This window comes from Antennarius striatus, chromosome 24 (assembly GCF_040054535.1).
Source record: "Antennarius striatus isolate MH-2024 chromosome 24, ASM4005453v1, whole genome shotgun sequence".
In the NCBI taxonomy this organism is placed as follows: domain Eukaryota; kingdom Metazoa; phylum Chordata; class Actinopteri; order Lophiiformes; family Antennariidae; genus Antennarius; species Antennarius striatus.
In genome coordinates this window covers 8197856-8224935 of record NC_090799.1, presented here as the reverse complement: position 1 = coordinate 8224935, position 27080 = coordinate 8197856, and the positions used below count along the sequence as shown (strand labels likewise).

Below are 27080 nucleotides of genomic sequence, written 5' to 3'. Positions count from 1 at the left end.
TAAATCACTATTTTAAAAATATTTTATACCTTCTGCATACCATAGAGGTACCTCTTTGTATTTTGTGTATTTTAAATTTTTTATTTGCACATTTTCATGTTAAATATGATCCATTTAACGACACACTAAACGGAAAAAAAAACAACAATCAGAAAGACACAAAAAGGAGACTGGAGACAAACTGTCACGATAATAAAAAATATCGGTTTTACTAGAGAAGGTTACAAAAATCATCACTATATAGGAGTCATAGAACTATTTCCAACTTAAAAAATAAAACCATAATGAAACACCAACAGAGACTACAATGCCATCAAAGTACAATGGAACTTTCTTTAGAAAAGAGTGGATGAGGGGTGGAGGAGGGGCAAAAAACCGCCTACCATAGTTGTCAGTACGATTGACTACACATCACCTGAAAAAACTGCAAAGACAGTCATGTCTCCTTCATGCAAATAACGAGGAAACGACAACACCCTGACACGCATCGTCTTATAGGAAATTGAAGTTTTGCCTTTACATCAACCTGCCGGCAAAGCACGTATATTTATCAAACAAAACACACATGGCAATATAGTCCTTTTTTATACAGATAGACAGCTGCACACATGGACGATACTGACATGCTTCATCTCATCCAAGTTCAGAAAATTTCTCTTCTTCAGTGTTTTTTTTTTTATTTATAGGGTGAACCAGCGATGGTCGATATACAATATTAAAGAATATCTGATTATAAAATTAATGTATGAAAATTCCTGACTTGTTTTTTTTTTTCTGAGTGTAAACATCCAGAACAGTCTCTGTGGCTCACGTGAGAGGCAAGACGTCAAAAAAAAAAAAAAAGAGAGAGAGAGACAAAGAGACAGCGGCTCACACACCACTCGTTTGGCTGGTCGTTGGAAAAAATAAGCACAAATAAAAAATCATTATTACTGAATCACAAGAAAGAACCCAGCTGCCTAAAACAGATAAAACTTTAAAAATCAATTCCCATATTTTTTTTTTCACATTTTAGAATGTATACGTCACAAGCACCTCAATCCATCATGTCATATCATGACTGCACTGTACCCCTCTCACAACATTTCATTCAAGATGTTACATTACAATTATTATATCAAATGCAGAACTAGTATTCGAGTGCTAAACACATTTCTCAAAGGGTACATGTACATATATCTGAAGAAAAGAAATAATAGAAGAGTGTAATGTTGGCTTTGTCCCTCTCGTGTTGTGCGGGAGGTATAAATCGACATATTTAGGGTGAAACAACTATGTACAGGTGTAATTAACTTGCAAAAGGAGAATGTTTTTTAGAAAATTCTGGTTTTTTTTTTAAGGTATAATGCATAAAGGACGGCATACTAATCTGGTCAGGGTCGGTTTACTTTGATGGTGAAGCTTTGGAAAAATGATAAATGGCTAAAATTTAGATTTGGTATGATTCCTGAGATGGGTGTCTTTGTTTGTGTTGTTTATTTTTGATTCCTGTTGCCGCTGGTAACAAGTAACACGTTTTGTCTTAAAATAAATAGTCTGATATTTTCAGGTACTGTCTGAGAGTTTGATGAGAATATTGACTCAATTTTCAGCTGGGCAAAAGTTTGTCAACTAGGTTAACTTAAACACTAAAAAACAGAAGTACCGGTAAGTATTTTTGTCCAAAAATGATGTAAAAATTATTTTTTCAAAGTCATGAAAATGTAATTAGTGTCAGTCCTATTTCAGTTCAATTTGAGAATTTCCAAAAAAACTGTTTCCATTCAGGACAATTTGTTTTCATGCTTTTATTTCGGTAAAATTAAGAAAATAATAGTGGAAGTTTTGGACATTTAAAATATCAATATTCTCATCTAACTTTGGATGATAAGGGAAGAAGTGAATTTCCCTAAATGATAGTTTTTTAATAGAACTGGTCTTAAAAATCAATGATCTTAGCAGATAAATAAACTGATGATGTACTAGTGTTTTTTATGGGTATTTCTATATGAGTGGGGGGGGGGGTCTGGGATGCTTTGTGTGTTTGTAATAGTGCAACAAAGTATCGTAGCATTAGCAAGAAAAAGTTTAAGATGAAGAAAAGAAGCAAAGGAGAAAAACTATGAGCGCAAAAAACATAGAAGAAGAATCATAATATCACCTGGCATACTTTCCAGAACGCTTTAAAAAAAACAACAACATTCGCACACATTCACACAATATATTCATATTCATATATATATGCATATAAAACACCAAAAGAACAGAGGAAGTTGTTCGCTGTCTGACTTCCTGTGGCCGAAGCAGACAGTGAGTGTTTTTTTAGGCTGTTAGGAGTTGTGTGTTGACGGGCTGTGCTGGCTCAGGGCGCGAGGCCGTCACAGCCACGTTCACGAGCCGCCGCCGCCCACGAGCGCAGTGGTGATGGGGGTGGGGGGAGGCTTCTGAACCGATGTGTTGTACCTGAGCTCGACCCCGGCGGGCGACGAGCTCTCCCGTTCGGAAGCAATCTGCCTCCGTCTGAGCGTGCCGCTGCTCCCGATTCCCCCATCCTCTTCCGCTTCCGGCGTGTGAGCCCTCCAGCTCCGAAACGGGACACCGTGGAAGGGAAGGGGATGGAGAATCAGGAGGGTGGGGGGGCTATCAAACATGACCGAGGCGGTTTGTTTTGAACGTGTGGTGGTGGTGGGAGTGGTGGGAGCCGGGTGTTGCTGGGTGTGTGGAGAGGAGAGGAGATGGTGGTTGAAGGAGAAGGATCGCTTGTCCTTATGAGTAGGAGGAGGAGTTCTGACCCTCCTTGGAGCGCGCCTCCGCCTCCAGGTCCTGGTCATCCTTGGTCTTTATGTCCTGGTACTCGTGTGTCGAAACGGCACTCTTCAGGTAGGCCCAGTTGGCCGACAGAATCATCAGGTAGTGGATCTGCAGGAGGAGGAGGTGTTCTAATTTTAAATGTATTTTACAACACTTTTACAATATAAGTTAAGCGTTTTTGAAGCAGTTATACCTCGACATGCGGCATCTCCTCCGTTATATCTACATCTAAATTATTGTCCCGGCACGGAAGGAGGTCATGTGACTAACTTTAAAGTCTTTTTAAAGCATCTCCATCACGTTGGACATGAAAGTGAACAGCCCACCTCCACGAAACGAGTGAAACACTGACCCCGTCTACGCAGCCAGTTCTGCAGCGGAGGCAGGTGGCACGGTCGGAGGCGGGGTTGCCATGGTGACGGATAAGCACGCCATGGCAACCATGCATATTTCGAGAAGTGCATTACCGGTGGGATGAAGAGCAGCTTACCAACGCGATGACGGTGGCTCCGGCGCCGGCGAAGGCGACGATGTAGAGGTGATAGGACAGGTAGAACTGTGGATGGAAAAAAGATGGAGTCAGCGATGAAGAGGAGGGATGAAAGGAGAGGAAAAGGTCAGGTCAGCGCCCCCCCCTTCACCTCGCTGGTGTTGCAGATTTCTCCCAGAGTGGCTCCGCAGGCTTTTCCTGGCGTGGCGTTCCAGGGAATAATACCTACAGGATCAGAAAGATGAAACATCACAGGACGCGTTCTCATCGGAGACAAGAAGCTTTCGCCTCCCCCGAGACCGCGTGATTGAAGGCATTACGAATTAGGCCAGGATAAAGATTAAAGGCGACAAGGCTGCTGTGTGGGCCCCTGAGCCCCCACCCCACGGGGAAAATACGGCTCATAATTTACTTTTATTTACTGCAAAAACATTTCTGAAGTGCTTTTCTTTTTTCTCTTGATATTATAATCGTAAATAAGATTACAAAGGTCCAAATTCTAATCCTCCTGAGCTGCTCCCGATAATGATCTGTTGCCTGCCAGTAATTGGGGTTAATATTTCATCCTGTGTGACGCAGCCGCGCTGCCAAATGATATGATCTTTATCCTGCTTTGCAATGGGGCCAGCTGTCCTTCGAATGTGGGTCACATACTGTACATCAGGCCATCTAACAGATATGCAATCAAAAAAGTTATACAGCGCTGCAGGAAGGTGGATTTCAGAGGGATCACGTGACGCTTTAATCGTCTATTTCCCTTCTTTCTGATCAGAAAGGTGGGGAAATACAGTGATACCTGTACTTACGAATGTCTCTTCTTACGAAATTTTCTACTTACGAAATTTCTCACCAGGAAAATATTACCTCTACTTACGAGAGAAATTTCGACTTACGTAATGTAAAAACAAAGTATCGGCTGATACTTGAATAAAAACACTGAATCGGCTGATACTTGAATCTCCCACAGATTGCTGAACGCAACATTCTCATAGCTGCTCTGCCATTGGCTATTACCTATTACGTATCTTCCTGGCATCCCATTGGCTAAGAGGGATGCCACTCCACCTCTGTGTGGAGCTAGAACGGTGCTTATGGAGTGTCTCGGCATTCGGCTCTCGACCCGTGAGGTAGTCTGCTAACTCTTGCGCAAATATAATAACTTTTTGAGTACGTATTCGCTATGGACCCCAAGAAAGTGAGGGAGAAAAGAGGAAAAGAAAAGATGAAGAAAAGAGTTTTTTGTCCATACAAACAAAGCAAGAGATAATAGAAGAGCATGAGAAAGGGATGCGTTTGGTTGATCTCGCCAACGAATATGGCCAAATATCTACAATCGACATGTTATTAAAACAAAAGGAAGTTTAAGGAGTTTAAGGCATTGCGTGGGTGGTTGGAGAAGTTCACAAGGAGGACTGGAATTCACTCTGTTGTTCGGTATCGTGAGATAGGAGCGCATGAACCAAAGAGGGCAAAAAACAATGAGGACAGCTGTTAAAAGGTAAATGACCATCATTTTTATTCTTTATTCTTTGTTTTTTACGTTATGCACTACTCTCATTTATTGTGTACTAATCTAATTGTAACATGTATTTGTCACATGTTTTGACGCATTTTAATGCTTTATAAAACATTTATGTCGGAATTTTTGTGGGCTTGGAACGGATTAGGGCGTCTCTACTTACGTAATTTTCTACTTACGTAATTTCTTCTGGAACCAATTAATTTCGTAAGTAGAGGCACCACTGTATGGGAAAAAAAATCCAAGCATCGCCCACGTGTGACGGATTTGAGGTCCAAAGGTGAGGTGACTCACCGTACTGCCTGACATCCACGCAGATGGAGTCAGGGGCGGTGATGTTGGCGTCGGGAGACTTCATGGCAGCGCAGGTGCTCCACATGTTGAAGAACAGGAAAACCGGTATCGCCGTGAAGCCAAAGATGGCCAGGAAGATCAGCGCAAGGATGTAGGTCAGGAACATGAACTGAAGGGAGAGTGGAAATTTAGATTTTGGTGCTTTAGCTGAACCGGGCCAGTGGAGTCTTGTGTATGTGAGTGCATACAAAGGCAGTGATGCAGCGTCCGCAAACGGTGGTCTTGAAGTCGCTCTGCAGCTCCTTCTTGATGGCGCTGGTGGTGTAAAAGCCTTCGGCCAGCAGGATGATGGCGTAGACGAAGAAGAAGGAGGCGATGCCGTAGATGATGTATTGAAAGATTTGGATCCTGGACAAATAAACACAGAATATAAAGGTAAGTATTCTATTTTTGTTGGAGCTAATGCCCTGGAAGCAGCTTTGAGAACTTACACCAAGGCGAAGGTGGCGTGGTCGGTGGTGACCGTGGAGAAATGGTTCTCCAGCATGGTCAGGGTGCCGGTCAGCGCCACGTGGCCGCAGCCGCAGAATAGGGCCACGCCGGAGAAGCACAGGATGGTGGCCACCAGGGAGGCGTAGGGTACCCCACCCAGACATTTGATGCAGCACTCGAAGCATCCTTTAGGGGGCGACAGGGAGAGGAGGGTTAATTCAGGAAACCGCTGCAAAATGACGCCTCATAACGTGTCCCGATCGTAGCTGGTGATGAAATTCGCTGCAACGATTCCGGACGTTCATGCCTCTGCTCGTCTCTCTGCGTCCAGAAGAGAAAAACGACGCAGGCCTCGAAGCTAATCATAGCATCGTTCACAGCTAGCACGCATTTGCTTTGAGCTCAGCTGGGAGTGTTGAATATTGCATGCAAGCTGCACTACATGCTCTCATCCTGCTCCAAAAAATGTCCAAGCTCCCTTTTGTCTTTAAAGAAACATTTCAAAAGCTTTTTTTCCCCTGTCTTATGACCGGATTGCATGAATAACTCATGGCTTCATGCTAAATAAATGATTTCAAAATAAAAGCCATCGTAGAAGTGACATTTAAATGGCTATTTTTTCATTACCTATAAAGTACTGAAGACGAAGGTGTTGGATTTTGCTGCTGAAGAACTATCAGAAATGCAACTTGATAAATTAGTGCGTTTGTTTGACAGAGAAAGAAGCGGTTTGGGAAACACGCTGCAGTCCCATCACAGCCGAGAGGATAAAGAGGAACGAGAAAGAGGGAAAATAACACATTGTTTGAAGCACAAGAGTCGCATCTTATATAACAGTCGTTAAAAATAGCCCCCCTCTGCAAAAGCAGGAAGTTACTCAGAGAAAAAAAAAGACCAAATGAACTCTTGTGTGTGCCACTTTGCTGTTTCCATGACAACATGCTCCAGTTGGCAAGTCTGAAGCATCATGATTTGATGTGCAGAATCGATAAGTTTCTATTTGTAAAGCTTTGGATGCTTTACTGGCTGAAGCGGATCTCGATCGATGCTGCACTTAAGCGTCAGTACTTTATTTTAATCAGTTCATTAATTAAATATCCCCCATCTATTGATCTCCATCGGATCGATAGATGCTACTGTAGGTCGGCCAGCGCGACTTCCTGTTCTCCTCAGATCAGATGACAACAAGTCTGTGTGCATTCTTATTATTATTGATTACAATATGTGCAGAATTAAATCTCAGGCATGAATGGAAATTATTTCTTTGGGTTTAAATCAACACCTTTTCTATTTCTGACCTTTTCTCACCTCGCCATTGGGGTCCCATACCGAAGCCCCTCCTCTCTAAATGTAAAGATGCGCCGTCTCCCACCCAAAGTGTGCGCTCGCCGCTGAAGATGCGTTGCGTAAGCGAGTCGAGGCTCGTTTCATAATGGATCCAAATCCTATTAATGTTAATGAAGGAAGTGGGCTGATGGAGGGTGGAGCTGATGAGGATGGAAGGCACTAAATATCCCGAGGTGAGAAGCGGGCCAGGCGTCGATGGGTGGGGAGGCGGGATGGGCTTGCCGGTTGTCACGGCGACAACCCCGGGGTTTGTTTAAAAGCTCTTTCCTGCAGCCTCAACAGGTAACATGTTGGTCTGACATCCGCCTGTAGCTACGCCTGTTTGTCAGCTTCAGCTTTAAAGTGCGTTAATGGAGAGCAGACAGGCCGGAGTGGCCGGACCCGGCCGGCTAATGGAAATCGATGGACTATTCATTAGAGGAGAATTTAGGTGACACACAGAGGCCGGCCCATCGCTCTGCTTCTCTACCTCGCTGCCTCTTATCTCTGCCCGGCTGAAATATCACCGCTTGACGACGCAGAGCTTACACCAAGCCGGCCGGAGTTAATCGCTCAGACAGTATGTTACACTCCGGTTCTGGCGCCGCATCGTACATCATCTTTACGATCCCAGACTGAGGACGATGCATCAGGTTACGGGAGCGTTTTATAGCCTGTCTGAGCACCAGTTCGCCGATGAGCGAACAAAAGATTCGCTGTTAGCGAGCAACATTTTGACAGAAAAGCGCTACAATTAAGGATTAGCATCCCCCTGTTGTTAGAGTTGGTTCTCCTTCCAGAAGCACGGATGAAATTTGAAAAAAAAATTATGATTTCAATTTGTGACCTTTTTTTTTTTTTTTTTAGGATGAAGAAAAAGGCGAGAAAAAGGAAAGCAGAGGTGAAAGTAGAGGAAGACCGAGCTGGAGGATCGATAGAAAATAAGCGGAGGAACAAAGGGATGCGAGGAAAAGAGAAGAAGAAGGTGAAGAAAGCGCCAAAGCGAGGGAGAGAAGTGTAAGCGAGGAAGCAGCTCTTGGCCGCGGGGCCGGCGAATGGCAGTTGCCATAGCGACCAGTTAAGGACGACCCAGTTCAACGATAGCGTTGTCCTTTGCAGTTCTCTCTCTCTCTCTCTCTCTCTCTCTCTCTCTCTCTCTCTCTCTCTCTCTATCTATCTATCTCACACACGCACACACACACACACACACACACACACACACACACACACACACACACACACACACACACACACACACACACACACACACTGATGTAAAATGTTTGTAACCTGAATCAAAACCTAAAGATTTCTAAGAGTTGACAGGGTCTGGGAATTCAAATCTGGGATGAAACATGTTGTTTGACATGAAACCAGAGGAAAGTGTTGCATACTAAATGCTAATCTATGTTCATTAGCTAGTAGCTAACATTGTCTGGTTGCTTTCTGGCGCTGAGCAGGTGGAGTTTAACACACGCCTTTGGATGCAGAAACACTAAAACTGTTGAGTTTCAGCTCATAACACCAAAACAATGAGCTGAAAGACACTGCAACGCTCAGAAAAGCTTCCAGTGCATTGGTTGTCTCAGCCATTGTTAACATGAACTTATTGATTACTTCAGTCTTTTAGGTTTACATTCCATTTATTGATGGTACAGAATAACATCTGGTGATGTTATTTTACAAACAAACTGAGCGTAAAGCTGAAGTACAGCCTGCCATTATTAACTCCACGCAGAGTGTCAGCCAGGAATAACAGCATTAAGACACCTTTGTGAATATTTCAGCGGTCACTCTTGTCCCAGTGCATTATGGGTAGATTAACACAAGGAAGACAGAGGAAGGCTGTAGGATATCGAAAAGGAGTCCTATCTGTTTGAGATTCGCGCCTCTCCACACAACGATTACAACAAACGCCTTTTTTAAAAAAGAAAATCACAAAAACATCAAAACCACGTTGTCTTGAGATTGAAAAATAACCGTGTTTCCACTTTTTTACAACTCCCTCTTGTTTTTGTGTCGTGCATAATAAGTACTTAAATCTGGCGTCATCACTGCGACAGAAGAAACTGCAAACTGAAAAAATGACACAGGCGATGGTGATCGAACCTGAACCCATTCTGTGTTCCTGCCATCAGAAACACGTTTTGATTTACTGTTTAGGACTTATGGGAGTAAGTTTTTGGGGCACTAATATGCACAACTCATGCACTAATGGAGAAAATAGAAGTTTCCTGCTGAATATCTTATGTCAAGCATTTATTGTTGGATTAATCTGCCGTCAGCTCAAGGAGATAAAATAGATTCTGCTTACAAAGTGGCTGAGATGCAAGAAATAAATAAATTTGATCAGAAAATGGTTGAACAGTTAAATTTGGTGTTGGTTCAGTCAAGAAATAAAATGTTTCCTGATGCTGTGTTGATCAAAGGCCAGCTGCTGCACAGCTTGTTGGGACAGCAGGAAGTGATCAGACATCTGTTGAATGTCTGATTGACTGTCGATCAATCGATCAGCTGTAACTGATGAACAAGTGGCGATGATACACTTTGGGTTTGTTTGATTCGTCACATCGTTCTCGGCGTCAGTCTGCTTCTTGACATCATTGCCGCTGATCGCTTGTTGACAGCCTGTGTTTCCTCTTCATTAAATATTAATTCAAAGGAAACGCTTTGGTTTCATCTCCCATTAGAAGGTGATCTCTTTAATCCCTCCTTCATCTAACCGTTTTATTTCACTGACCCTAATCTAAGAAACTCCTGGCTGCTTGTGTAGCATTAAAAAAAAACAACCCTGAGGTCAGCATCTGGCCGGCGTAATGGACTAAAATCCTGTCCTGATCAATATTTTTATCCTGCTGATCTAGTTTCTCTTTCTGGCACTCGCAGATGAAGAGGAAATGCACAAAACTCTTCATCTAATCCAGATTACAATCAGATCGTTTGCATGTGTCGACAGGTGCATGCCAAAAAGCAGAAATAGGCGCAAAGCAACTGCATGAATTAGTTAAACTAAGCCGACATGTCGCTCACGCGCATCAAATATTCATCTGCAGTCATGGTGAGGTGCTCCTGCTCGTCTCCAGTCGCAGCTGGAGGAAGAGCATCATGCTTCAGCGACCGACCTCGTGTTTCCTTCATGGTCCGCTGGGATCAAACACACTAACAGCAGATTTGCAGAAGATCAAGAGATGACTTTTGGGTTCGGAAAAAACACTTTGTGTTTCCTTTCTGGGTTTGAGAATCTTGATATGAATGAATTTAATATTTTCTGTTTATGAAATGAGGTTTTCATGTGAGTTTTTTTTGTGTCTTTTGTGCTTTTTTTCTTGTTCTTTCAAATCTTAACTCTTCAGATCACCGATCCTGAGCTGGAGTGGTGTGAACGCTCTTACTTTGGGTCCTGTCCTACCAAAAATTAAAAATGGCCCCTCGGGCCAGGGGCCTCCACTGACAGGAGCCACTTAGCAATTACACAATCAACTCCCTGACATGTCCTCCTCCTCCTCCTCATCTCCGATGTGATGATGAAGATTCCCTTTTGGCCTCAGGGGCTCCTGGACACTGAGTGTGAGTGTATGAGTGAGGTCAGCCATCCAACTGAGGTTTTACTCCAACGTGTAGAAGCTAAATCTATATTTATGTTCATCAAATATTAATAAGACAAATAAACTGAATTTAAAGCATCTGACACATTTCTAGCGGCTTCTATTGTCAGAGATCTGATAGGAATGACCTGCTGGTCATTTATTCAAACGAACGATGGCGAGCGCTCATCGGCATCAGGCGTTTCACAGGCTGCGGATGAGAGGAGCAGATTGGGCGTCGCTAGGCGATGGAGGGAGGCCAGAGGAGGTTGGCATCGCTCAAGAACAAGGCATGCTGGGACAACCTGCCGCTTGCCGCTATTCATAAACCCACCGCAGACCGGGGTTCAGACACATCGAAGCTTCCGACTTTGTTCCTACCCCAACCTGAGTCACTGTCGACTCACCGTTCTTTAATGATGAGACACACACCGACCCTCATGGATACACACACACACACACACACACACACACACACACACACACACACACACACAGATGGCGGCTAACGGCACGCTTAAGGCAAATGGCTCAAACGCGGAGGCCTCTCCCCCGTGACGGCTTCCACATGCTCCCACAGCATCACACGCCTCCCGGTAGGAGGGGGGAGGGCAAAAATTGCAGCCAAATATTCTCATGATTAATTCTACCAGCCCAAAATTACAGGCATGTGAATCGCCATGACGACACACAGTGTCACATGAGAGTCCACATGGAAGTGTTCCGTGCCTCGCTCTGATTGGCTGCTACTTCCCCCGTGAACTGACCTGAACATGCAGGTTAAAAGAACAGATTTTATATTGATTTTTTTCTTCTTTTCTGCCTTGACATGATTTCACAGCTACTCGAGCTGAAGACAACATGACTCCCATGCCTTCAGATTTATCTGTGTGGGAGCTGCGATCGCTTCACAGACTTAAAAAAAATCGGCGGAGGTGACGCGTCCATCAACTGCCTTAGAATATTTACTTCAATTATGATCCATCATGATTTAAAAGGATTTAAATGACATGAATGTATTCTTATTAGAGACATAAAGAAGAGTCACCTGGTCATTAAACCTCCACCTGGATTCAGATGGACTGAGTGATGTCATTTCCCAATCATGTGACCTCACAAGAAACAGAAAATTGACACTGATTTATATCTGAATTGCTGGAAAAAGTTTTTTTTTGGCAATTTTACCAATAATTTTTGTTTCACTTTTTTTAGGCATCGCTGCCAGAAAGTAAATGAATATAAACCAATAATATTCAATAGATTTATCAGTTTGAGTTTGAACATGGAATGCTGTTAAAATATGTTTAATCACTGCTGGGAGTCACATAAAAAGTGTAAGGAGGTTAGTTTAGCTTAGCTTAGCATAAAGACCGGAAGCTGGGGGAAACAGTTAGCATCAGAGCTAAAATCTAAATATTTATATATAAGTTGCCTGTTTAATATTTGTGCTAACATGTTTCTTGTTCCTTCATCAGGACCAGTGACGACTGGTTGCCTGGCAACTGCTCCCTATATGTTCCCCCAAATCAAGGTAAGAAATAATATTTTACCCCAAAACATTTCGACATAAATCCCTTGTGAAAACATTTCTAGCACAGAATCTTCACAAGCTGCTCAGCTCAGGTCAAACATTACAGATTTTACTTGGAGGGGGGAAGCTTAGGAGGCAGCATCCTCTTTGTGCTCTGTCCTTCCATGCAGAAAATCGAACAAAACCTGCGCCCCTCCAGACGATGATGTAATCTCTTTGGGTTCTGATCTGAACATCATAACCAAAGGCGGCGAGCCAGCAATGCGTTACATAAGCGAGGGCATGCACACAGATGCAGGGGTGGGGGTGGGGGGGTGCCAGGCCAGTCATTAACAACAAAAGGGAGGACAGACAGAATTTGAAGTCAGGGTCGTCCTTAGAGTGCATTAACAATGAATAAGAACCTGTCACATGGGAGGTTCTTGCTTTTCCTCCTAAAACTTTCCTGCAAATGGAATCAGAGAGTCCTGAGCGTGGGACACCTCTGCAGACATACAGATTAGAGATTATACAACGCAATCAAGCAAAAAAAGATCAATCTATACCCACAAACAGCTGCCGCCTGTATTTCGGATTAAAAACCTCGCATGTGTTTTGCAGCTTGTAATCGCTCTCAGCTCAGAGACGCAGCAGTGATGCAATCAAGAACACGGACTGTTAAACATCATTAAGGTGGCTAATGTGGTTGCGGCTAATTACTGCACTCTTTACAGAGCTCTGATGCTAATGCATGACACGAGGGGCTCTGTTCCCCATCCATTTAGAGCACTTCAGACATATCTGCTGATTTTTGCTGCTAATATTCAGCCTTGATATTGATATTATTTTTATTTATGTAGCATCTAAACTTTATCTCTAAAGAGCGAGTCAAAAACACACGTAAACTTTCCCTCCGTGAGGAAGTCTCTCTTCTCCTTGACTGGTTGATGCTTTAAACCTTTATTAAAGAATGCATTTCAATAAAACAGCTGACTAAATGGATTTAAGTATTTTAGGAATATTTCTGCAAGAACCTCTTTTCCTCCACATGTATTCATGCAGAAATCTAACTAATAACTGTTGATATAAAGGGCGGATCATTAATCATTCTGGATATAAATCACAATCCATAGCATTAGCATTAGCATCAGTAGCTTATGTAACTGTGTTGGGGACAGTTCATCAACTTTATTTTACCTCATATTTGTTTGACACACTTTAGCTTGGTTTTAGACCTTTTTAAAAAAATTTTTTTTTTTTTACAAAATTCTTTGTCACACCACACAACAGGAACTTGGGACTTGATCCCCAAAACTTCCTGCATCCCAGTCAGTGCTGGCACACACCGACACAAGCTCCTTACACCACAGCTCCTGCCTCCTCGCCTCCTCTGCAAATCTGCAGCTTCTGAACAGACGCTGTAAGCTCGTGGTTACATTCCAGATGTTGAAGGCTCACACACACACACACACACACACACACACACACACACACACACACACACACACACACACACACACACACACACACACACACACACACACACACACACACACAAATGATTACACCCACAAACAGGCCGTCCTCCAATTCCTGTCTATTTCTGTGCACACGGTGTGGGTGGATTCTGTTATGCAACATCACACCTGGAGCATGGCGTTCAGGCTGCAGAGGTGGAATGGAGCGAGTGCAGCGTGAAGATTTCACTGTTTCATCACAGAATGTTGATTAAGGGATGCAGATGTTTCAGCGGCATCCTGGGCCTTCAAGTGGAGGCTGAGCCTTGGAAGATGCTCCCATTGGACGCAGCAGCGTTATACCTCAGGAAGGGATGATGTAATGTCTTTTTAAAATCATCACTCCAAAGGGACACCCCGCTCTGCTGCACCTCACAAACAGTCACAAGTTGCAAGATAACCATAGAAGAAGAAGAAGAAGAAGGGATGAAGCAGAGGAAACTGCTCTCCAGAGACCAACAGGACACAATGGGCTTCATGCCATGAGCTGCAACCTGGCTGCTGATTTTACTACCAAGCCACAATGAAAACAAATCAGTCACATCCACCCAGTATGGGCTGTAGAGACCTGAATCACACGCCTTCGCCATTCCTGCACGCAGACGCGTTCAGGAATCAACAGTTTGGTCGAAGGAAACCAACAGATTCTGGGCTGATCGTGTCGGTTTGCGTGTTTATTTCCAATATGTGCATAAAGAGCATTCACTTCATCAGAGAGCATCTTTTATCATAATCAGAATTAAAACGCACGACCCGAAAAAGAGGATCTATTGATCGTCGGGACTGGATACGAGCATCCGTCTACGTCAAGAGCCCGCACATCGTTTCCTCCACTGCATTCACGCAAAAACAGCCCGCATATGTTCGCAGCGCAGTCGAGCGATCGTGCTCGTCACAGATCAGACGCCGAGCCTCGGAGGGGAGGATCACCGATGCGGGGGTGGGAGGGGGGGTGGGGGGGGAATCGCGCATCGGCTGCTGCTCCAACACCTGAGCCCGAACGAAGCAGCCGCGCCGAGCGCGTCTCCACATCCAGCGCGTCTCCACGACGACGCAGGGTTGCAGAAACAACCCGGTGTGAAGATACGCACCATCAACCAAGCTATTTTTACGAGCCATCGACGCGCACCCCCGCCCCACCACACACACACACACACACACACACACACACACACACACACACACACACACACACACACACACACACACACACACACACACACACACACACACACACACACACACACACACACACACACACAATCCGTCCGAAGGCGCGACGCAGAAATAATTGCGCTCTGGATTGGAGGATAATTGCGATCAGCAGATAAATCGTGATTGCTGTGATCATTACGCTTATTCTAACTATTTGCGTCAGCGCAGAATAAATGAGAGGAGAGATCGACTGAGAAAAGCGCGCTATTGTCTGTCGCGCACAAGAGAGAAGCCATTGCAAGTAGGTTAAACCTCTGAGGCTGGCGCAGAGGAGAACGTCTCCAACGGGGAAAATAACACCAGAACGCGCAAATACGTGCGGCTGTTCGGAGCGTACCTTTGCTCTCCTGCCCCTCGTCTTGAGTCTCCTCCGCGTTGGACTCCATGGCCGGCTTTGTCCCATCCATTATTTTAGCGGAATATAGTCTCCTAGTGGCTCTTCGAGCTTTCAGTGAGGATGGTGGAGCCTCTCCTGGTGGCGACTTGATGCTCTCTCTCTCTCTCCACCCTCTCCCCCCCCCACCTCCTCTCTCTCTCCTCATACACACCCTCCCTCCCCGTTAAAGCTTAGCACTACATTTATATTAACAATCCAGTATCAGGACGCACAGGATCGGATTTGTTCACAACATTTTGGCCCCTAAATCATTGAAGGATGATGCGCACACTCATGTCTCTGCTAATGACATCTTTATTAGATACTTTATTCCTTCACTAAATATCATTTTGTCTTCCTCTGCCTCTGGTTCGCAAGTGATCTTTCTTTCTTTCTTTCTTTGTTGCCCTATGACGCAGAAAGGACACGTAAATATGCAAACTCATGGCTAACCATGCATGTACGATTAAACACACACACACTGACACACATACACACCCACACACACATATACACACACACATGCAAACGCACACTCACCACCCCCTCTCCATCTGGTGAGTTGGGAGTTGGGGATGGGATGGAGGACAGGAAGAGAGAGAGAATAGAAGAAGATGAAGAAGTGAAAGTGAGCTTTCACTTCAGCCTGGTTGAATTTAAATCTGAGAATTTGAATGTGAAGCCATATCAATTGAATTAAAACAGTTTTTAAGCTTCCAGTTTGCACTTAGAGGACAATTAATACTGCGTGTAATGATATTTAATTCACAGCCAGTTGTGAGCGAGTTGCAGCAAGATCCGACACGCTTTCCAGATCAGTTAACAACAGTATTATTCCCTTCAGATTAAAGATAAATATGGTACTTCTTTGTTTCCTGCTTTCCTCGTGCGGAACATTTAAAGACTTTGAGCTTTGATTGGTTCACCGTCGACCAATCAGAGCTTCCTCACAGCTGCATCCATGAGTCTGGATTTAATTAAGAAGCAGCTTCTTTGTTTGCCTCTCAGGATGCTGATTGGCTGAGCTCCATGATTTAAAAATCCAACTAGAAACCAAGGAAGGTGAGTCAGGTGGAATCCTGGAGAAATGGGTGGAACGGCGGTGGGCGTGGCCTGTTTATTTACAGAGGAAGTGGGCGGGAAGGGGGTGATGTTTCCGACTTTCACCCCATTTTCTAATAACACACGTCCTGAAACAATGGGACGCCATCTGGCCTGAATCCTCTTAAATCGGGTTGTAATTCGGACCCACGTGTGGCCCCGTTTCAGTCAAAGCTAAGCCCACCAACAAGTAATGGAACCCCCCCCTCACCACCACCTCTTTTCCTCACAGACACAAACATCAGGCGCCACTACAGCTAACATGACATATGACATTTAGCGGTTCCATTTACCCCGAGGGCTGAAATTAACACCCACTCAGCACCATATGTTGAAGAGCCAGAGAGGGTCTCGTCCATCACATCGACTTATTGACGACTGAATGGCTCCAATATCGAGCCACCAGGAAACCCCATCCGCCGTATGGATTCATTAACAACCGGGTTTTAAGTCGGCCTCTTTTAAACATCACAGAAAACCGGCCGGACGCTCTGATGAGCTGCCGCGAGGTCGACCGCTAGCGTTCTTTATCGTCAACAAGACAAAGGAAGTCACGTCTCCACAAATCTGGAATCGGAGAGGATTTATTGTTTCAGGCAGATTATATCGATTTATAAATATGTGTATTTATTTTACACACACACACACGCACGCACACACACACACACACACACACACACACACACATACACACACAAACACAGAAACGGTCAGTGATCAGGTTTTTGAAGTGTGAGTTTCAAGTCCCAGTTTTCTCCCAGAACCCCCCATAATCCCTTACTGGGTCACACAGATTAAAGACTTGTCCAGAAGATGAGATACAGTGATCGCTGGCACTCCTCACCAGCACCCTGACACACACACACACACACACACACACACACACACACACACACACACACACACACACACACACACACACACACACACACACACACACACACACACACGCGTGCGCACTGAGGCAGTGATTGGAGCCAGGCCTCCAGCCAGTGTTCCAAAAATGTCAGAAAGTCGGAAATCTCATCGTCTCTGAGGCGAACGCTGCAAAACATCTCTGCAAGTTGGGATTTTGAGTGTTTTCCCAGGATTCCGAGCTAAACTGACACCATGGACACCCCTGCACCATGAAATGAAATCTTCATCCATCCTTCTTCTTCATCCCACTGCTGTGCTCCATGGGCGACTTTTCTATCTGCCTCCACAACTCCTGGCATACATTGAAGGGAAACCCAAAAGCTGTTGAGTCGATCCATTGGACGTTAAGAAAGTTCTTGAAGACGTTTCGTCTCTTATCCAAGAGACTTCAGTTCTTCAGAACTGAAGTCTCTTGGATAAGAGACGAAACGTCTTCAAGAACTTTCTTAACGTCCAATGGATCGACTCAACAGCTTTTGGATAAGCATGACCTGGATGACTGAGAACCTACACAGACATTAAAGGGAAAGTGCCTGTCGAACGCCTGTCTTCCCTCATTACAGTGACTCAGATGAGAGGAAGAGCCCAAACGGGGTCGCCTCATCGTAACGAGGACACGGCGGCTCCTTCATGTCATCAGACACAGAGTTAACAGCGAAGAGAGGAAGGAGGGAAAAGAGAACACAGCAATCTCTGGACACCTCTGAAGACCAACAGAAACAGCTTCAAATTGATCCCAAACTTCAGTTTCAAGGATTCCCTACAACGGGCTGGAAGAATCAAAGTCATCTCAGAGCGATGCTCCGCTCTACTGTTGCCATGGAGACATGTAACTGCGCTTCAGATCTTTTTAACTGTGCCATCAGTTCCTAGAAAACTTCTCGTAAAATTCTGCCGAGAGACAGAAACCAAAATTGATGAAGCAGCCGTGAAGTGTTATCGGCGTTGCATCGGGATGGAGGCTTCTCCTCCTACGACCGGCACAGCTGAGGGCGAGAGTTGTCGACATGCAACTAATGTAGTTAGAGCTCTCCGCGTTGCATCCTGAAAGCTCTAGAGTGGAGCATCTCGCAGGCCGTTAAAAGTGGGTCGTAAATAAGTAACATGTCCTCTAGGAAGAGGAGCAATCAGCAAGAAGATGCATCACGTCTGGTTGTGTAACGTTCTCAAACTGTGACGACAGTTACGTAACCAATTTTAATTTCCTCAAATTAAATATTCTTCCAGACTTTCATGGAATTCTAATAGTTTCTGATTTTATCTAATGTCCAATTTAACGCTGGTCCCGTTATTTGGTATCTTTTGGCAATTATGAGCACGTACTAAAACACTAACGATCAAAACTAGTGACCAATGAGGAGCACTGATGTTGCCGCGATCTCCTTTGTATTCTGCATGACGCTCCGCCTCTCTCTCACCGTCGAGCTGTCAGACCTCTTAAAGGCATTATGCATTTCTTTTTATCAAACGGTGACACCGACTCTAATCCAGAGGTTGACCTCTGACCTCCTGTGGCGCCCTCAAGCCTCTGGAAATCACTGAGTTAATTATATGGGGGTCACGGTTGCCAGAGAGGAAATGGCTACTGCAGATTTTTGGGGTCCAGATGTGAGAATCTGTCGCTTCTGGTGTTGCTCATCTGTCACAATAACACAACTGCAATATGAAAAACATTTGTTTGTGTGTTTTAGCCTTCAAATACAAACGATAATTTGTTGAGTCATGAAATGAGTCAAACTTTTTTAAATTCCCTACTGATTTAAGTGGGGTTTTTTTTATCTGTGATGCAAACACTGACACACAAGGCATCTGAGCGCCGGCTTTACGTGTCTCCCGCTGCTGCTTTAGTTTAATCCTTTGCCATTTTAATGGGCTTCTCATTTCCTCTAAAAGGGAAACCTTCGGCGGAGATGGAAGCGCCGCGCCCTCACCTTGCGTCGCTGCGGGGGAAGGCGACTGTGTGTACTCTGTGTTTTTATGCTTTTCAAACAGTGTTCTCTGCTTATATGTCGAGATCTGGGCCCTTAATCTGTGGCGGAGACGATGACCCAGTTCCCCCCCCCCCTCCCCTGCCTCCCGCCCCTCCCTCATCCACTAGTCGTCAAGGAGACGCTTCCCTCTCATCCCTGAATAGAAGCGGCGGATGCTGACAAAGGTTACAACGTGACACGGACTGAAGTGTGAAGGTATGACCAGCTGGAATGCTTTCATTTGTGTCGCTTCTTGCTGCGCTGCCGTTTTAAAGGTTCCAGAGTTAAATGCAAATACACAGTCACACACACACACACACACACACACACACACACACACAGACACACACACACAGTGTTATTTTAAGATCTAATTCCTGTTGGTATGAATGGCTTAACCTCCACACGCCTGCACCCCCCCCCAACCCACCAACCCCATTGACCCCCCTCCCCCCCTGCAATTTATCAGACGAGCCACTAATCCCACTGGCCCAGATTTGGCCCACAGTCTGCTCCTCATGTTTTGTTGTCATCCATCGCAATCGCCAGGACATACACCCCCCGCTGCCGCCCCGCCCTCGTCTGCCTGCGTCATGTGACCTCTACATGCGTCATGTGACTCAGGAGCGGCTGCACCTGCGACCCACTGTACCAGACTGCAGCACCTGCCAGAAGCGACGCTTCCTTTCGCGCATCATTCGAAGCACGCCGCCAGTCGTCTTCATCATCTTCATCATCATCATCGTCGCTGCCCCCCGTCGGCGGGTCTCATGAATTTATGCCATGTCTATTTTCCGTCGGCGTGGGCTGGCGCGAACAAACGTGTGACTGTTCGTGTTTTGACATGACGCTCCCTGCCTCGGAGCTTTATGTGCGTCGGCATGGCAACAGGTGCTCTCCACAACGACCGACTCCGACACTCCAGCGTCGCTCCTGGAGCATCACATATAGTCTGAATGTGGAGGGTTAGGCGAGGTGGGAACAAATCTTCACCCGATCAGGGGTCAATTAAAGCAATCAATAAGTTGTGAGGCGAGGATAGAAAAGAAAGAACTAGAACTTCTGACTGAAGCGATGACATCATCAAGAGGTTGCACCGATCCATAAGATGGAGGGTTACTGCTGATGGGGAACACTTAACTGCATTTTAAAATCTGTTTAGTGTGTTTCTTTATAATATAAGACGTTAAAAGACCGAACATCTTGTATATTTAGATAGGATTCTAACTATTAGAAGTAAAATGTAAGATTTAAAGTGCAAAATAGTAGAACCAGCGGCTCCAGCAGAGAGGAGCGATGAGCTCTCAGCAGACAGAAAAGCAGCAATTATGGTTTGTGTTCAGAGAAGTCCAGACGACAGTTATGGCGCTGCTGCCAGTGTGTTTCTACTCTAATCAGGTCAGTGGGTACTTCCTCCTCTTCCTCCTATTTTATTCTGTCAGAATAAACCTTTAAAATACTGTCTGCTGCGTTCAAGAGCCGCTCGGTGCAAATCTACAGGAGAGGATGCAAGAGGATATAAGTTTCCATACAGCTGAAAAGAGACAAAAAGCAGCACAAAGAAAGAATTCACCGAGGAGGACGTTTGGGGAGGGGAGGAATGGAAAGACGAACGATGAAGAAGAGGACATGAGAGCAGCAGATGAAAGAGGCCATGGTGATGATGGTGATGATGATGATGATGATGATGATGATGATGATGATGATGATGAGGCCAAAGTGGTGGTTTGGGGCGAAGCAGATAAAACAAGCTGAAAGAGGAGAAGTTTGGGACGGTGCTCTGGTTCCCTCCCGTTGCAGTAAATCACATCACTTGGCCACATCCTGTCTTGTTCACAAGTTCTCACCGGCCTGAAGGCGATAAAAGCCTCGCTGCCTTATTGGAAACAGATGCTGCGAACGAGACGGGGGGATGAGGGGGAGAATGGGAGAGCGGGAGACGAACTGGAATGCTACTGGTTTGAGATCAGCCTGCAGTAAAACAGAAGAAATGGGATCTGCTTCTTCTAAAAGCCGATCAGATCAAAATCAGAGCAACAAGATAAATGTGAAGATGAACCCAGCATTATCGGTACATTCATCTAACTGTACACACACACACACACACACACACACACACACAGAAACACACACACAGAAACACACATACACCGCTTTTGGTGTAATGTCTTTTCCTGCACTGGTCCGAATGAGCTTTTTTTTTTAACGTAATTTTTTGGAAGGCAACCAGAGCATGTCTTGGATTTCCAGATGCTACTCAGTACCAAGAAGATTCAAATCAAGTTTAACTAAAAGCCATATTAAAGCCACTTTATATCTAGAATATGATGCATTCACATGCTTGTTGAAAAATCTGATAACTTTAGATTAAAATCCCACGAGACAAGTCAAAACTTAGTCTATTCCAGTTGCTTCAGCTCCTTCTTCAGCTATTTGTTATTTCCTCTGCTGTAATTTCTTACTTGTAACAAAAAAAAAGATTATCTGACCGGATAAGACTCATGAAAAATGTACAAAATTCTGCACTTCCTTCAACCATACACAGCCCACACACACACACACACAGACACACACACACACACACACACACACACACACACACACACACACACACACACACACACACACACACACACACACACACACACACACACACAACACAAGAGTGATTGTCTGGCGTGTTCCAGCCTCGTCTGTCTTGTTTAATCCAGTGAGGAAGAGGATCACTCCCTCCTAATCCAATCAACGTCAACTCTCACATGAGGAGCTGACGTGAGGAAGATGAGGCAAGTGTTCGTGGCGAATTACAGTCAGGCCGGCTCATATTTTACTCTGACAGGAAAATAGTGATTGAGGTTTCACTGCTTAATGAACGATTGTGAAAAGATATACACATAGATAGATAGATAGATAGATAGATAGATAGATAGATAGATAGATAGATAGATAGATAGATAGATAGATAGATAGATAGATAGATAGATAGATAGATAGATAGATACTTAGAACACACAGCAGGAATATGTACATGTAAAAACTTAATTATATTTATATATTTTTGGTAGTTGAATCCACAGCTATAGCTGGGAGATTGTCGTATCTAACATGAGAAAAAAAATCCATCAAACTCATGAAATATGTTTTCCAGATCGATTCAAAAGATCTTTAAAATATTTATTAGCGGAATCGTTAAAGGAACAATAAATACTTTGGCTTATCTTTTAAGAATCAAATAAAGATTCACCAAATGTGGAGTTTTCACTTAATACAAAATGCATGTGAACTGGCAGTTTTAAAAAAAAATACGAGGCTGTAAAAAGTTGTACATGTGCCAAGGATGAGAATTTTAAAGTGGATCCAGATAGATTACTGATTATTTTCCACTTCCTTTCACACTTAAACACCTGGGGAGGGGAGGGGGGGGGTTAATGATACACACGTCTTGTTCGTTTGTTCATTATGGTTACGTTTATTTCATTTAAATGTTAAAGATATGCGCGCTCCTGGGTGTTCTAATCGTAGGAAACAGAGCAGCGCGCGCATGCACGCGGATACAGCTCTCGGTAATCGGGCACGAGCACGCTGTTGTTAAAATAGCGCAAATGTAAAGTAGCGCAAAAATGCGGCGCACAACGATTGATAATAGCGGTTCACATACCCATTTTACCAGCTCCCACGGAAACAGGCCCCCCACACAGAAGCGGTTCCAGATGATGGGATGTCCACAGGTTGTTTGGAGGGGGGCGGCATAAACACAACTGGACATCCCGGTTTGGAAGCAGAGGGGTGGAGGGTGAGGAGTGACGTCACGGCTGGAGGCTTGGATCAGACTTTATTAATCCAGAACCGCTTCGAGTGTTCTGATTGGCTCGCCGACATTTGTTAATGTTCCACAATAAAATCATTTTTAAAATGTATTTATTTTCTTGATCTCATGAACCCTTTTCCAGACAGAGGTTATTAAGACATGACATATTTTCTCCAAACACTTTATTAAATAAACACGATTCATATAAAAATACATTCGTCAGTGTATAACAAAAAGGTGCATGATGGTACAAACACAAAAGAACAAACGACATCCCTGTAAGAAACCACACAAACAGCTGAGAATTAGAGAATCATAAGTCGTGTTTGCTCAAAAGCAGAACATCAGAAGCAGCCATGCAGGAACGCTTCTAAATCTGACCAGAGGAGGAGGAGGATGGAGGGGGCTGATAATATTTGGTGGTTAAATTCTGTTGACAGGCAGAAGAGGAGCTCCTGCTGCGAGCCGGAGGGGAACAAAAACATGAGGTGAAAACATGGAGGCACGTGTTTGGATGGATTCACATCACATCAGGTTTTCTTGTACATCTGATCCTCTGCTGACACTTGTTTCCATTTTTTGGGGCTGAAATGAAAAAACAGCGCTGAGGGGACTCCCAGGAAATCACCCAGTCTCTTTGTTCCATAAAGACGCTTCATTTAAAAAGATCTTAGAACCTTCGGGGCAGGGATTTCCTTCCATCACAGCTTCAGTGGGATAACCGGCCAGTATTTGGGCTGTTTGAGGTCACAGTTTCTGTCGAACGTGAGCTGCATCGCTGTCTCCATGGCCAGGATCTTGGGCGAGTCGTCGCCGTACAGCTTCTTCATCTCGGCGCTGCGTCTCTCGCCAGGTCGTTCCGAGGGAGGGGCGGTGCTGCTGCGCCAGGAGACGCCGCGGAGGTCCCGGTCAGCCGGTACGTAGCTGTCATGCTGCTCGGCCTCTATCTGCTGCTGCCTCTCTGAAAGAACAGCGATGAGAGTTACTTCTCGTGCCATCGTTGCACTTTCTTTGCTTGTGCAAGAAAAACATCATGGGTGGCAGTTACTTCACAAATTTCCCCTTACTTAGCTCCTCTCTGTGCTTTTCCGTCTGGGCGAAGTACTGCCTCAGCTCCTCGCTGATCTCCATGTTGCTGACGTCACACTCGATGTCACCATCCGAGCTGCTCTCGTCTCCATTCTGTTCCTCGCTGCTGCGGCTCTCTCTGGTGTGCAAGTCTGCATACCGCCGCTGGCCGCCAGGACGCAGCTCCTGGCGGTAGCCGGGCCCGTAGGCAGCCTCCAGGGCCCTCCGGTAGGCCCGCCGGTGCCTCCGATGCCAGGCCATCGCCTGCTGGTAGTGCTGCCAGTAGCGGCTGTAGACGGGGCTGGAAAACCAGGACATCACCGTCGTGACGTCATCCTTCTAATGAGAAAGACGAGCGCATGGGGCGGTTTATAAGGACTTATTTTCATTTAAAAAGTATACCAGTTACGTCATAAACGTGCGACTCTAAAACATTTAAGCTAAAACATTAAGATGAAAACACGTCACCATGATGCGCTGCAGTTGTCCGCTGCTCCTTGCTAGCTTAGCCTACCCGCCGTCAACGTGCTAATTCTGAAAGATAACGTCAGCCTTATAAGAGAGAACAGATAGAGAAACTTAAGCAATGCCAACATATATTTAATACGTCACATAAAAGTGTATTTAAATCCTGAATACCTCATTCGGAGTCGTTTACCTGAGAGACGTCAACTTCTTCCGGAGTGTAGATTTCCCAGTATCCTTTGCGTCACAACATTGGAAATTCCGGCTCTGTGGCTCCTCCCAGTGGACGCGGTGCGACAATGTATCTCTCACAACGAGGACTCCAGGAAAAGGCTGGTGAAGGAAAGACCCGCCCACCTCTGCGTCTGATTGGCTGGATGTGTCCTGGCACAAATAGTAACAAATCATTTTTCATCCTGGAGCAACCTCCTTCGCCATCCTACGGGGAAAAAAGCATTTCCCACCTGAAAACTGATCTCAAGACTTGCAAAAAACATAAAAAACTAAAATTTCTTTCAATGATTTTACAATAGTGCATTTCATTAAAACTTCAATGATTAGTTAAGGATTTGTTCATCTGCCTGTCTTCAAATTTATTTATTTCTGCATGAAAGGAAAGATGAACTAATCACCTGTACTTTAATGATTTATTCACAGGTGTAGGAGGCAATTTTCTTAACAATAAAAAATATAAAACTTCTGATCCTGATCTGTGTGTCTTGATTCTCGTAATGCAAACCACTTCCATGATCAGTATCTTGTACCTTGCCTAAAATTCCAACAGATGGTATATCTCAATCCTGTGGGTAAACCAAAACCTTGATCTATCATATATATGCATGCTGGATTTTGATATCAGAACAGTCAGATTGCAGCCTTGTCAGAGTGAGGATTGGCACAGGTTATTTTAGGGAGGGTGCGTGAAGCAGAATGGCATATAGAGTGATGAGCACTGTGAGATGCATTTGGCTTTATATCTGGGTCATGCTTTGGCTCCAGGCTTCAAAGCATTCAGAGGAAATGCAAAAAGACAGATGTGCCTTCTCAAAATGCATACAGGGAAAATTTCAAGTAGATTGAATGAGTCCTGATCCTGCAATATTTTTTATTATTTCACTCAGTAGATAAGACTTTCATGCCTCTCTGTGACCATTGATTGCTTCCACTGATTAGTTACCTGAACACATTGGAGCATTTTAAGCCCCGAAACTTACATGTGGGGCTACTCCATATTTTATTACTCTAAATTTAAAGAGTAAAAAACAAAAAATAAATAAAAGACTGGAAAATATCCACTTTATATTAATGGTCTTATTGATGGATTACCATTTGATTGGATTACCAAACACAGTGTCGCAGGAGCCAGACTGATCTGATCCTTCGTTCCAAAGTCTCATTGATCATAATGTGTGTGTGGTTGTTGTCAGACTAGTGTATTTTCACCTTTGCCAGAGGCTGTGGAACCTCTGTGGAAAATGTAAGTATGCACCGTTAAGCTCTCATTCTCCTCTTGCTTCACTCTTTCATTAAAAGTTTGAGTGGTGTGACAGATTCTCCAGGACCTCTCTTCATCCCGGCCCCTGCAATGGAACACGGAGTTGACCATGCGAACCAGGACATGATCAGATTCTTGGAGGAGATCCTCCAGTGCATGGTGATAAAGACAGGGTCAGAACAATGACAGCATGTCCCACTTATCCTCCTTTATGCTTCTCTTCCATACAGTTTTTATTTCTATATTTATTCGCTTCTTTTCAGACATAAATATCCCATCCTAATGGAAGAAAAACCCATCCTACAACCAACGACCAACGGTGACAACACACCCGTAACCAGGAACGACCTCCAAGACATTCGCAGAGAGGTGAGTCGTGTGCTGACTTTTTTTGTATGCATCTCCAGTTTTAATCATTCGTTATGAAAATGCATCTCTGTCCTTTCAGCTCCTGCAGCTGATGACCTACAGCGGTCGACTGGAGCACAAGTTGGACTGCTGCCTTTGGTTCCAGAAGGCTTTTACGATGCTGGTAATGACGTTGATGGTTTTGTGGATCTTCTTCCTTTACGCTGTCTACTCTCACTGGAACATGGCTTCAATCTGAGGCACAGACAGACTAAAATATTGCTGGTACTTTGATTAATTGACGATTGATTCACATCATGTTCTACAAACTTTGCACGTGTTTGCAAAAAAACAAAACAAAAAAGTAAAAAACCTTCATGTTCGAGTCAGTGCTTTGTTTTTTGTTAATTTGTTTTTTTAGACAACCTTCCAGTCTAATGACGTAATGTTTGTTTTATTTCATTGATACACATGTTGTCCACAAGGTGGCAGCATTCTGCTCCACAATTTTAGTTGCTGAATAATCTTTACAGCTTTATTGACTTCTTTGAGTCATCAGGTTCTTTCCTCATATCTTAAGAGGAACTTGTGAATTTCCCACAATGCTTTACTGTAAACAAAACTCACTCTGAAAGTACATACTGTAAATAAAATGGTGACCTCACTATAATGAGACGCTTTTATTATAAACCCAGGTGCGTTTTTGTTTTCATACTTTTTATCTATGTTCTTTCTTGAGATTCAACATAAGAAAAACATTTATTTAAATTTAACAACAATTCGCCTTATATTAA

The 27080-nt window shown here is 44.3% G+C and overlaps 2 protein-coding genes across 6 annotated transcripts; both read right to left on the bottom strand.

Moving 5' to 3' along the window:
- Nucleotides 1-179: 179 nt before the first annotated feature.
- LOC137591602 (neuronal membrane glycoprotein M6-b-like) lies at nucleotides 180-22837 on the bottom strand. Of its 2 annotated transcripts, none has more exons than XM_068309700.1 (7): nucleotides 22761-22837; nucleotides 5585-5771; nucleotides 5342-5501; nucleotides 5094-5262; nucleotides 3432-3505; nucleotides 3281-3346; nucleotides 180-2898 (listed from the first exon to the last, which is right to left on the bottom strand). In XM_068309700.1, exons 1-7 carry the CDS (start codon nucleotides 22762-22764, stop codon nucleotides 2746-2748), a joined length of 813 nt encoding a protein of 270 aa, XP_068165801.1. In that variant the 5' UTR covers nucleotides 22765-22837; the 3' UTR covers nucleotides 180-2745. The 2 variants fall into 2 exon arrangements, with proteins under 2 accessions (XP_068165801.1, XP_068165800.1); XM_068309699.1 differs by lacking the exon at nucleotides 22761-22837 and adding an exon at nucleotides 15075-15229.
- A 229-nt stretch (nucleotides 22838-23066) lies between these two features.
- On the bottom strand, nucleotides 23067-24723 carry gemin8 (gem (nuclear organelle) associated protein 8). 4 transcript variants are annotated; one of them, XM_068309356.1, is made up of 4 exons: nucleotides 24637-24723; nucleotides 24447-24512; nucleotides 23978-24317; nucleotides 23067-23871 (listed from the first exon to the last, which is right to left on the bottom strand). In XM_068309356.1, the coding sequence occupies exons 2-4, from the start codon at nucleotides 24447-24449 to the stop codon at nucleotides 23612-23614; spliced, it is 603 nt and encodes a 200-aa protein (XP_068165457.1). In that variant the 5' UTR covers nucleotides 24450-24512; nucleotides 24637-24723; the 3' UTR covers nucleotides 23067-23611. The 4 variants fall into 4 exon arrangements, with proteins under 4 accessions (XP_068165457.1, XP_068165458.1, XP_068165459.1 ...); XM_068309357.1 differs by having other exon boundaries at nucleotides 24447-24530; nucleotides 24637-24706; XM_068309358.1 differs by having other exon boundaries at nucleotides 24618-24685.
- Nucleotides 24724-27080: the final 2357 nt, after the last annotated feature.

Bases quoted from the DNA above. Each gene is read 5' to 3' on its own strand.
- gemin8 (XM_068309356.1), bottom strand. The intron at 23,872-23,977 runs GTAAGGGGAAAT...CTGTTCTTTCAG, and splicing joins AAAGCACAGAGAGGAGCTAA to AGAGGCAGCAGCAGATAGAG.
- LOC137591602 (XM_068309699.1), bottom strand. From the start codon at position 15,144: ATGGATGGGACAAAGCCGGCCATGGAGTCCAACGCGGAGGAGACTCAA. The intron at 5,263-5,341 runs GTATGCACTCAC...CTCTCCCTTCAG, and splicing joins GACGCTGCATCACTGCCTTT to TTCATGTTCCTGACCTACAT. The intron at 3,347-3,431 runs GTGAAGGGGGGG...TTCCATCCACAG, and splicing joins AAATCTGCAACACCAGCGAG to TTCTACCTGTCCTATCACCT.